The sequence below is a fragment of the Pleurodeles waltl genome, chromosome 8 (genome assembly GCF_031143425.1).
Source record: "Pleurodeles waltl isolate 20211129_DDA chromosome 8, aPleWal1.hap1.20221129, whole genome shotgun sequence".
In the NCBI taxonomy this organism is placed as follows: domain Eukaryota; kingdom Metazoa; phylum Chordata; class Amphibia; order Caudata; family Salamandridae; genus Pleurodeles; species Pleurodeles waltl.
The window spans coordinates 102,407,859-102,420,605 of record NC_090447.1 but is presented as its reverse complement, the minus strand read 5'-3'; the positions used below and the strand labels follow the sequence as shown (position 1 = coordinate 102,420,605).

The window sequence follows — 12,747 nt, the reverse complement described above, 5'->3', positions numbered from 1 at the left end:
ATTTTTGGGGACCAGCACTTATCTTTTCTCATCAGAAGTTTCCCGGGAGCAATAGAGGAAACACCGCCACAAAAAGAGAAAGCAGGGCCTTGCAAGAGTGAGCAAAGGGTCCAGGGAGGGGCTTGTACCGGATTAAAGAGGCGTGAGATGGAATCAAGACTATGCAGGCATTTAATGGCACCGGCAGAGCTTTGGGCACCGGCACTCATCCTTTTACCAATAAGGCACTGCAGATCGCTATCCAGTGATAACGGCAGCGCCCCATTTCATCCTTCTCAATGGGCTTGCCAGTGCTCCGAATTTTTAATAAGCTCTTTTGGAGGTTTAACTTAAATATTAGCTTATAGCTCAGTGGTCGAAGTGCATTTAAAAGCATGGGCGCTGTGATGCTGCGTGTAGTGGGGATGGAGTCATCGAGTGTGGGGGGAGTGTTCAAAGGCGTGGCTAAAAAATAAAATATTCTCTTTTGGTCATCCACCTTCAGGTAGCTACAAAGGAAATAGTACACAGCTTAAATAATAAATACATAAAAAAAAGGTAAGTTAATCAGTGGCAAATGCACTATATAGTACATTATGAAGCCTCTATTAGTGAAAGCACTGCAGACGTCTGCATGTAACTAGAGACACATACTTAAATCTTAGTCGGTGCACTGGAGAATAGTGACGTGTATTTTTAGTGGGACAAGTTCTTAGCCTGTGACAGAAAGCACTGTGACTATGTAAGTTATTATTTTAAACTTGCATTACACACTGTGTAAGATAGACTGCTACAAAACTCTCAAAAAGATAACATGGTGCTTCCAAAACATTGTTTTTAGTAATAACCAGACTGCACATAATGCTTTTTTTGTATGTATAGCTGCCCCTGAAAAGCAAGCGCTTCACAGCTCAGCTGGTAACCTTCTTGCACTACCGCTCAAAAAGAGGAAATCAAGCTTCAAGTGATTCCATCAATTAAAGCCAGTACTGACTCCCATGCATCCTTTACATTTGCAGATTAATCAGTTGCACACATTCTTTCAGGTGAACAGGCCACCCTGGCAAGAAGGCTTCTTTACTGTTGAGCTGTTTCGGCTTCACAGCACAGGAGACTCCCTGAATAATGCTTTAGCAGAAGTATTCAATATCAGAATTAACTGTCCTGGGATGGATGTCTTTTAAAACAAAAAAGTAGAGAAACATTTTCTCATAAATTAAAAAAGTAGGGGCACATCGTGCCCCTCTGATCTCTCCCTTTTTGAATACTGACATAGCTATATACTAAGAGAGAGCTACTGTCTGTCTTTATATGCATTTGCGCAATCACCCGTCTTTAGTTAAAGTTAAGACTTCGCTCTTTAGTTAATGCCATTTTTGCACCCTTAACAACACTGTCCTCTTTTGTGAAATTGTCACCTAGGGAACAGGCTCCTAATTTATCCAAACAGCATGCCAAAGTTGCTGCATAGTGGTGAAAGGATTCAAAATGTGTTAGGGAGCTCCTAAAACTTCTAACTTTTCAGAATAACACGGGTTGCGTCATTTGCGGTTTTCTCCATTAATAACTCCAAAACCAAACTTTAATACCACTGCATCCTTTGTGCCATGCAGAGCCTTTTCTGGTTTGCTGATGATTAGTCTAGCCATTTTGTAGAGAGATGGCAAAATGTAAGTGACAAGTGCGCATGTGCCGGTGTAAATCTTTGCGAACACCAGTTAACTGATAGCCAAGTCTGGCTAGTGGTGATGGTGTCTATCGACAAATGCAAATTTTCACATTAGACTACGCAAACAGTTATGGTCCAAGCCTGTACCCGACATATTTCTACATTGCCCTTCCAGATTGTGTCTGTCTGGTTAAATCTTCCTTTTCTTAGCTCTGGGGCATATTTGTTCCAGTGTGAGGAAGAGATCTGCTTTGCTGCCCTCTTCATTCTTTTTGGTTTTTACTTAGAAGTGAGAAAGACTTTGATCTTTTCTGCCTTTCTCCAGAAGTCTGTGTTTTCATCGCAGAAGATATGAACATAGTAGCCCTCAGTGCCTTGGTATGTGGGCAGCAAAAACATCCCAGTCTCTGCTTTCCAAAATCACACTGCTGATAATTCCTGGTTACCCTGGGTTTCTGGTTGGTAGTTTCTATTACAGTCTATGGTCACTCAGCCTGTATTTGGAGAGCACTGGTTTGTTTCAGAGTTCATGTATTTATGTATGAGCTTTATAAAGTGTTACCTCTTACTTCAGAGAACTAGAGGAGCTAATGTTGTACAGTTTGATGGAGAGAAGGGAACGTTTAGAATCCAAATGGATAGGTGATTGCTTGTGTTCAATATTTTTGATTGTGACTGCTAATCTGTAAGAATTCCAATTTAAAAACCACGGGCCTCATTACAAGTGTGGTGGTCTTGAGACCGCCACACTTGCAGTGGCAGTTGGACCACCGCACTCCTGGCGGTCCCACCACCAAATTACAGCTTTGGTGGGTGGGACCACCTAAAGACCGCCGTCGGTGCCAGAAACATTGTTCCCGACAGCGGTCTGAGTTGTGCTCAGCCACCGCGGCGCTGAACTCGGCGTGCTGATCCCAACTCAGCTTTCCACCAGCCTTTCCATGGCTGTCACCCTGCCATGCGAAGGCTGGCAGAAAGCCAGTGCCAGGGGCCGCAGAGGGGCCCCTGCACTGTCCACGGCATAGGCAGTGCAGGGACCCCTGCCCAGTACCATCGGAATGCTTTGCAGACAGTGCTCATTCCGAAGGTGCTGTTGTGCTACGGTATTGGTCTCGGCTCCCTTAAGGGAGCCAAGGCCAATAGCGTCCCACTGTTCCCGCCGCTCAGCCCTGTGGGACCATTGTAATGTGAGTCAGGGGGAATGCCACCAGCATGGCGGTGTCGCCCTCTCCGCAGCTGGCGTCCCGTGGTGGGACCGCCAAAGTCATAATGAGGCTGCAAGTCTAAAGAGATCGCAGTCAGATACTTTGATTGGCAAGCCAGAAATTAGCCTTCTATATGCAGATGACTCAATGTTATTTGCAAAGACTGAAAATGCTCTTCACAAACTGTTGGCTGGCTTTGAGAGCTATTGTTATGATAAGTGTAAGGTGCTGATTGTGAGGAGGCTATATATTCTAATGAATTTATGTGAAGTAAATACATTTTGGTTGGAGAATGTTAATTATTGTGAATATTTATGAGTGTACTTCAACAGGAGAGGGGATTTGGACTAGCAAAGTGGCAAATATCTCCATAACATTGCCTGATACAGGACAAATTCTGTAGTGTGGATATTATCAATTATGTCATTTGAGATGCCATCAGTGATGTCACGTGAGCCCATTAGTGGGGTATGGTGGGAACGCTGGATACGATGTGTTGCATACTACAACAGGTGAATTTCAATGACTAGCATGCATTTATAAAATACACATTAACAAGTGTCTAGTTCTCACAGCAGTTTGGTGCGGAGCATCTCTTAGATTCTGGGCTCCAAAGTAGTGATTTTAGTGGCATACCTTGGTCCAACGAGTAACTTTATTTTGCAATGACTGATGTTTTCTCTCTGTTTTTCCTGAGGATGTGGTGGGGGAATTGGGTCTTGTGACCTGCTGTTGAAGCCTGTGAGGTTTGGGTTGTGTTCGGAGGGTGCATTGTAGTGGGGTTGCAGGTCTGCTGACCCTCAACCTAACATGACTGAGCTGTGGAAGTGGAACACTGTGCTTTGTTTCTTACTGGATCTCTATCTGCATGGGATGATTACGCCATTTCTTATGTCTTGGTGGGAGATAGCCCTTGTTATGGAGAGAAGGTGTGCATTCTGTGCATTCATAATATCCCATATGTGCAGTTTCTTAGGCAAAGCCTAGGCAGGTTAGTTAGAGTGGACATTTCCCTACCTGTGGGAGTCGGTGCATTTTCTAGCTTGGGCAAGGTATTCAAATTGTTCCTGGCTTCTCAACAGTTCTCGACCTGACCCTTGTCCCTGGTCGCTGCGTTGCCTGGTTGCTGCGTTGCCTGGTCACTGCGTTGCCTGGTCGCTGCGTTGCCTGGTCGCTGCGTTGCCTGGTCGCTGCGTTGCCTGGTCGCTGCGTTGCCTGGTCGCTGCGTTGCCTGGTCGCTGCGTTGCCTGGTCGCTGCGTTGCCTGGTCGCTGCGTTGCCTGGTCGCTGCGTTGCCTGGTCGCTGCGTTGCCTGGTCGCTGCGTTGCCTGGTTGCTGCGTTGCCTGGTTGCTGCGTTGCCTGGTTGCTGCGTTGCCTGGTTGCTGCGTTGCCTGGTTGCTGCGTTGCCTGGTCGCTGCGTTGCCTGGTCGCTGCGTTCCCCGATGCCTGTATTCCCCCTGTTCTTACGCTCCCATCCCTTTAGCAGTGTGTTTGCAGGGCTGAAGGGCTAGTTGTCTGTCATGTAGGGGATATGCATGGCTAGAACAGCAGACTGAAGAGTGCCGCACTGCAGTTCGATAATCATCAGTCTCTAGGTAGGGGTGAGTAGTAAGTAACTCCTGTAGGAAAGAGAGAGTGAAAGAGAATGTAGGCAAACGTCATTTCCTTAGAGTAGCTATTGTATAGTCGTTCATGATCCATCCCCTCCCAGCCCTTTTCGTCACTGCGACCTGGAAAGAGAGCAGATCACCTCGCTCAGGGTGTGACCATCAGAGAGCATGGCACATAGACTGACATCCTACTATCAGTATTGTAGGGGACTGAATGGCGGAAAGTGCTGCCTTTGATACTGTCTCCCACACAGTCTTTATACACCACCCCAGTGATTTGGGGGTACAGGGCAAGGCCTTGACCTGGTTTACCTCCTTTTTAAAGGGTCAGTCCTTCCAAGTAATCTCCCCATCTTTTACTTCCTCCCATAGAGCACTAGCACACGGGGTCCCCAAGGCTCGGCACTTAGCCCCACTGTTTTCAATATCTAAGCAAGACCTTTGGCTAATGTAGTTGAATCCTTTGGAATTCCATTGGTGGCTCACGCGGATGATACTCAGTTAATCATTTCCTTGTCCTCGGAGTCGACTGAGGATAGCGAACATTCCAACAATTCTCTCACAGCTGTTGCAAGCTGGATGCACGAAAATGTCCTAAAAGTTAATGCTAGTAAGACTGAGATCCTTCTGCTGGGCAGACACACCCACCTGTGGGGAGACCATTGATGGCCAGAAGTGTTAGGAGCTCCTCTCAAACCTAAGTCTGTGGTTAAAATCTTCAGTGTATGGATGGATGATTCTTCATCCTTTGAGAACCAGGTTAAAACCCTAGGAAGCCCCTGCTTTGGCATCCTGAGAAGCCTTAAATCCATCAGGGAATTCTTCCCCCTACAAGTTCGCCAGCTGATTGTTCATCCCTTGTCATTTCACGCCTTGACTATTCTAACAGTCTCTACCCGGGTACCAAAAGATTGTTTTTTTACCGACTACAGGTCCTCCAAACAGAGCTGCCAGGGTTCTTTTCTCCCTCCCCAAATTATTTTCTGCCTCTCAGCTCTTAATAAAGCTTCACTGGCTCCCTATTGAGAAGTGCAGAAAATTTAAAGTGCTTTGCATATCCCACAAGATCCTCTATAAACAAGTAGTGCCAAGCCTTGCTGCTCTGATGCAATCTTATTCCCCCACGAGAGCCTTTTGCTCGACAGCCTAGAATCTGGCATCAGTACCCTGCTACAGTAGAAGTACAAGAACAAAAATTGAGCTACTTAACCAATACTAAACACTAACAAAATAATATATGAAGCAAAAAACAATATAATAAATTCAAACAAAATATTTATTAAATGTGTATGTCCATCAAAACAAAAACTAAAGATGTCACAAGCTCATATGTGTACAGAACCTGCGCAAAACAATATTTACAATTTCAAAATATATGTAATCAATGCAGAACTAATTCATTTATAAATATTAAAAAGATAAACTTAAGTACAAAAACCACAAATAATACAACAAAAATATTTACACACAACAATTAATAACAAGGACAGTGTGCCACACAAGACACTACAATATAGCGATACCACGTCAATCAACATACACATAAAAAAACATGTAATCTCACAACTATGCCCAAATACAGTTCGATATAAACATTTCGTCCTTCAACTATAGTAATAATACAATTCAATATAATACAGTCTTATTATATGAATAACAGTTATCAATTAGTCCTGTGTTGTCACAACATTGAGGAAATCCTTCATTCTGTAGGACAATCCTTACAAAAATGAAATAATAAATTTTCACACATAAAATAGTACAGCCAGGATGGGAGGTCCTTGTTTTTGTGTCCTTGCCCTCACCCTATGAAACTCTGTCGTCTTCATTAAGAAAGACTCAGAACTAAGCTTCCAGAACAAATTGAAGAGTTGGCTGCTCTCCCTCTAAGCCCAGCCTGTTCTCTGCCACTTTACGGTCGTCTTACCTGTGACTGGCACCGGGAAGCCCCCTTGGGGGCACCCATGCGCTCTACAAATCCTATTAACATAACATAGCAATTGTTCGCTTGCCAGTCAATGTAGATGAGAGTAGAAGAGTAGGGTCTGGTAAAGCAGGGCATTGGGACCACTCTCCGTACCACAGCACTAGAATATTGAGATGCATTTCTAGACGTTGAGCAGTAGAGGACATCTGCAGGGTCCTGCCCTAGATCCAGGGCCTGGGCTGCTTCTGTGCACATGGAGGACCTGTATGCATAACTGGGGTGATGAGTTTCTGTGGGTATCTGGTTCATTCTGTGCATCCCATATTTAATATCGAGCTTCATACTTCACTCCCCTCGCGTATGATTGGGGCGATGATGCTGTCAGAGTTTCTGGAATCCTTTTACTGATTAAGTTGTACTTGTGTTTTTTTGTGGTGTGGAGTGCCAGTTGGCTTTTTTCTTGTAATGTTTGTACTGGTAGGTTAAAACTTCAATACGAGCTTTTCCTAAACCACATTTCAATCAGGGTAGTGCGTGATTGACTTCTGCACCACCCAAGAAATTATTTTTCTATTATCATTATTTTTTTATTTTATTTTTTACAAAATTCTACAATGTTATTATTGTTTTGATTTCTTGCAACACCCTTCTTTCAGTATTCAGCGAGTGGATTTAATTTATGCTGAGGTTCTTCGGTGTGTGCAAGGATGACAAGGTTTCTTGCATTTAACAATCTTACTTCAGAACCATTCTTCATCACAAATGCACAATAAATGCCATGTCAGTAATACAGTTGGACTGGACTGAGGCTGCACCTAGGTAGAACCCCACATTCTTGTGTGAAGGCCTCAGTTTGTGTGCAGTTTACCTTCATCTTGTAGCTGACGGAGACAGACTTTAATTTTCTTATGTCATAGGATTCTGTGTTTTATCCTACTTTATAAATGTTTCCGACACTGCTGTTAAACTTTCTACTCTACATTTGGATGCAGGGTACCCCCAGGTGTGTAAATTGGCCCAGTAAGCTATTCTGCCCAAGTGTCTGGGAAGTCTTGTTGTACACATACCCCCCCCACACACACTTAGTCCAGAACACACATTATACGAGGAGTACCTGCAAGTGCCCCCACACACATCTTTGTTTAGTATACAAAGTGCATATGCTTACTTCTTGCACACACAATTTACATCTTTCTTTGATACACACACTGCATATCCATAGTGCCTGTATGCACACTGCACATCACATGCATCACACCTGTGTAATTCCTACGCACACGTACTCAACACAGCACTTGTCATTACTTCCTGCGGACAGATGGCAGGATGGACACACACACACACCCTTAGTTTACTACACTTAGTAAATATGCTTAGTTCCTCGTTACACACACACACATGCGTAATTTCTGTACAAACATATACACACACATTGTTTACTCTGCACAGCACTTCTCCTTAGTCCTGTAGTCAGACACACACACAACAAGATCTTTACGTCACTACGCATAGTACATATTCTTGTTATATGTTACGCTACATTTTACTTGTGGGTGTTATCTGCTAGAGGGGCAGCCCTACTAACCCAGAACCAGGGACAGGGCAACCATATAAAAACACAGTGGTTTCAGAAGTTAATGTACCTATGTATCACACATTTTCAAATAAAAATGATACTGTGCCCAACAGGAAATTCAAAGCAATTGAAATTCTTATTAGGTAATGATTTTTTTCACAATCCGATATACAAACAACAATTTGTGATACACATATTACACAAAAATAACACATAAAGACAATATACCATGTAAACAAAAACAATGGCAAAGGGTCTTAAATTCAAATAAGAAGTCCACACAAGATGGAACCTACTACAGTCAATGTTTCACCCCAGTTTGGCAACGATGCGTCAATGGCATCTACTCTTAAGAGTTTAAGAGTTCTTCTTCTCCACTTTGCTACTTTACCTTTTAAATTCCTTTTTTGGGGGCGAACGCAAAGCACTCCATCCCTCTTCTAATCTCTGTTTAGGGGGATTTTAACCACACCCATGTTACGTCAGTCACTTTCATTGGTTTGTGGGCTTGCCTTTTAAAATCTGCTTGTTTTCATTCGTGAAAGGCATTCATATGTCATGCCTTTTCCAGTGTTTAGCCCTCCTTGAGAGCACCGGTAAACTACTGGAAACATACAAGGCTCCGTGTTTTCCGTATGGTTTCTGGACTACTTTTTCTCTTTATTTCCCAGCACAATCGCTTTTTTTTTTCTCCATTTAATGTGGCAAGAAAAGACCGGTTAGGAGTTTACAACGCTAATAGCTCTAACTCGACCACATTATGTTCCAAAGTGTTCTGCTTTTGTTATAGAATTCCTCTGAGTATGCAGGTGTTTGCTTCATGAACTCCTCCTATCCTGGTTGCATGGATGCTGGGAGAGCAATCGAAGTAACTGCTTCTTACGGAAGCTGGACCCAGCAGCTGGTCTGCTTGGAGACCCAGCACCCTTACAGTGAAGCCTGTGTTCAAAACTTTGTGGCCTTGTTCTGCGCTGCCGGCGCGTAGAGCTCTTGTAGCAACATGTGGGCCGTCAGATGAGTGTTGCATACCCAAGAGTGCATATTATGGACCCAGCATTTACATGGAGAGGATGCTCCCTCTCAAAGCTCATCTCTTCTGTTTCCTTTTTAGTTACACCGCGGCGAGTATGATCGACATAGCCAGCAAGTACAAGCTCCTCTGGAAGCTCCCTTTAGAAGACGTGGACATCGTGAAAGGTTGGTAGCTTCAATGAGCGCGGACTCAGTCGTGCTAAGGCATGGGCAAAGTGGGCAACTGTCCAAGGCACCCCCCTTCCAAGGGGAAGTAAACATTGTCTCTCTTTCTAGCTTACCTCTGTCTTTTTTTTCTTTCAGAACCCCTTTTCTTCTCTCTGCCTATCTCTACCTCTGTCTCTCTTTACCCAATGTCATCGGAAGGATTTTTGGGTTCCTCGAAAATAACTATTTCAACTGTTTTTGGGCAAAACCCATTTCCGAAAGTTTGTTTTGGCAGCATGACAGCTACAGCCAGCACAAAAGTGGGAAATACAATTCAAAATTGTTGTCAACAGGAGACCCTATAACATGTCTTGCCTGGGCTCCCAAATCCTTAAGATGACAGGGGAGGCGTCTAGTGCAGACGGTCAGATTACCTGAGCCCAAATCTATGACCTTATCTACTGCTTTGCTCTCTCTTGGTCCCCTAAATCTCACCTCATTGTGTTCTCCCTTGGTTGGTTCCCTGCTCACCCAAACCCACTTCTCCATGGGCTTTCTTTATCACCGCCCCTTTCCTCGCTTTCATTTCCCTATCCTCCCCGTATTGGTTTCCATGGACACCCCACTACACTGTCTATGATTTTTCCTAAACACCCCTCAACCTTTTGCTCTGGAGTTTCCTGTCTATTCCATATGTGTTCTCTGTGTTGGGTCTCTGCCCATCACATCCATTCCTTTCTCCAATGGTTTCCATATACATCCCAGCGCATCCCCACCCTTTAGGGCTCCCTCTCAATCTACCCCTTTTATAATTGTACTTTTTCACTTGATACTATTTTAATTTACTCTTTATTCATTACCTTATAAAATTGGGGAAAAACTACTGTACTGTACCAATACCTTGAGCGATGATGGCCCGAGGAACATTGTGCGTAACCCCAAAGACAATACCAATAAAGAAAGCACAACCAGAGCCTGGAGGGTAGATGGCAAACGGGCATTGGCGATATGGATTAAAACTATCAAAAAGCCTGTGGGCATGACCAAAATCCAAATTGCACATTGTGAGTGAGGTCAAGCACCGAATACCTCTCTGAAGTTAAATGTGAAATGTAGGACTGTGAACATTGCTAAAACCAAACTAACTGGTCGTGTGTGGTATTCAAATCCTATTTGAGGGAGTAACTTGGCTGAGACTCCAATAACCGAGTGTCCAGCAGTCCAAAATCACATTAAGGAAATGTAGCCCACACTAAAATCCCAGCAAGAGACCATGGGCTGGGGCACAAGAGACCATGGGCTGGGGCAAAACCAGAACAGCGACTAAACACATTTTTTTGTGACTGGCTGTGAATAGGGCTATAGCACTAGTCAGCCACTTTGAGATTGGCTAAAATTTCCCTTTTCATCCCCACACTAAGGTCCATCGTAACATCTAAAACAGGCTTTACCACCCCCAGAAGAAACTGCATGTAGAGTCCAACCGGACTCTTATTGTAGCTAGCGCTGAGCTAAGTTGCGTTGTTTTATTAAATCAAAGCAGATGCAGATCAGGCAAGAACTGTGATAATATGTGCATTTCATGTAAATATTGTCCTCTGGCAAAATAAAACTATAGTTGATGAAATTTCTGGTTGAAAAGTTTGTTTTTTTGACTGATTGTGACAAAGACATGATTGATCATCAAAAGTCGAAACTTGGCACAAAAAATGTTGCACCAAGATCTCTTGAGAAGATGTAGAGGTACATAGAGCTGACCCAGTCTGAAAAAAGAAGTATTCTTCTTCAGAGCTGACCCAGGCAGGTGGACCTCTGACACGTGGCCCCTTGAGTAAATTCTTTAAGTTACCTTGAATGCTTCCCTAGCCACTTCAATCCATTTTAACAGTTGTTCAGATCTGCTGATTCGTCCTCTGGGTGCAAGAAACATGCAAGAAAGTTGTCCAAACTTTGGTGCTAGTGGAGTGCAAAAGGCAGGTGCTTCACAGGTGTGTAGGCAGCAACCCCTAAAAGAGGTGGTGTGATGAAGAAGAGCATCCTGAACAAGGGTTGTTCCTTGATACTCTGCCCTCCTCTTATACCCGTCTGGACCAGTGAAATTCCCACCTCTAGCAACAGTCTCAGCAGGAAGGGCTGCCTGTGGGGAGTTAGCTAAACCAGCAACAGTTCTAGAGATGGAGATTGCCTCTTTTGCTTTGTTTACCTTGGCCAGTGAAAGTACTCTCCCATATGACAGACTGGTAGCATCCTCCATGCTCTGTACTGCATACCCGGGGAATTGCAGCATCATATGTGAGGGGATCTGGGTAACCTGTGGACAAGTAGCCTTATCCAGAATAACAGTCTTCTCCGTATACACTAATTCATGCTTTGGTATTCCAGGGGCTTCTCAGGCCACGAACAAAGAGAGCATCCAGAAAGCCATCAGCCGCTTGGATGAAGACCTGAGTACAATGGGCCAAATAAGCAAGCTGTCCGAGACACTCAGCTTCCCCCATCAGGTAAAGGACAATGTTGGGAAAACTGGAGGGGAGACGCTGAAAAAGGAAGAATTGGGAACAGGGATAAGCTGGGAGGGATGAGGACTACGGAACAGCGGGATTGGTGGAGGACAATGCTGAAGGAGGGAGCAATCTATTCTATGAAGTTAGCATTCTACAAATGTGGCACTGGAGGAGGGTCCCTCTCAAAGAGACAGCAGTCTAGATGTAGAGACTGCCTTCCTAGCATTCTGTTGTCCCTGCAGATGCACAAATTGCAAAAGTTACATTTTGATCCTGTTGTGATGGGAATATCCCCTGCATGGTACACAGGCATGCCCACTTGCCGTGATTCACCCAACTGCACATGGAACTGGTATCCTGACTTCTTACTAGCCTTGCCAACCTGCTAAGCCAGCATACTTTCTTTGGATTACCACCGACCATGTTAACGCCAAGCTCAGGAACTGGTTCTTTGACCTTGAGGGCCACACCGAGGGTGCCGTCTTTTATTACAGTGGGACTACTGTCCAAGTCTTGGGGTGTTGATTAGGAAGGGTGGGGGCAGAATGCCAGTTTTTGCGAATTAATAGTCCTGAAGTGATCATTAATTGTTCAGCCTCAGAGAGGAATATGGCCTACTAGTCTCACTTGCACTCAGATAAAGATTCTTAGACCTTTGTGCTGACAGTCCATGTGCATTTCAAGAGCGTGTGTACATTGTGTATGTAGAGTACACACATGACGGTGAAACTGTGTGTAACATTGGTATGTTTGCTGCAACCAATGTGATCCACTTTGGTTTGCCATTTGTTTAACATGAGATGGAAGGTGTACAGAGCTCCCCAAGGCAGTGGGAGTGTATTATTTACATTCCTGTGGCTGGAGGGTGGAGACCCAGGAACAGACCTAAGGGAGGATGGTGACAGGGCTACCCTATTGTATATCATCCGGGCCTTTTAGCAAAAGTTTGCAATTAGATTTACATGGGAATTGCCATTTGGTGGATGGTAGATGAGTGAGCCGGCAGGTTCTGCTGTTAAAGGTGGAATGCTTTCTATGGGTGGGCTGCCCGTTTGTTTGTCCCTCATTGCTACTTCAGGAAGACTGATGGCAGCCGGC

General features: G+C 44.4%; 1 protein-coding gene across 1 annotated transcript in view; it reads left to right on the top strand.

The window, feature by feature from the left end:
• The window catches only part of ARHGEF17 (Rho guanine nucleotide exchange factor 17), a 491,524-nt gene that overhangs the window by 423,424 nt on the left and 55,353 nt on the right, over nt 1–12,747 (top strand). The window contains exons 9-10 of the mRNA XM_069203843.1: nt 9,078–9,163; nt 11,528–11,646. Of these exons, the coding sequence (XP_069059944.1) occupies nt 9,078–9,163; nt 11,528–11,646 (205 nt within the window). The remainder of the gene's footprint in view (nt 1–9,077; nt 9,164–11,527; nt 11,647–12,747) is intronic.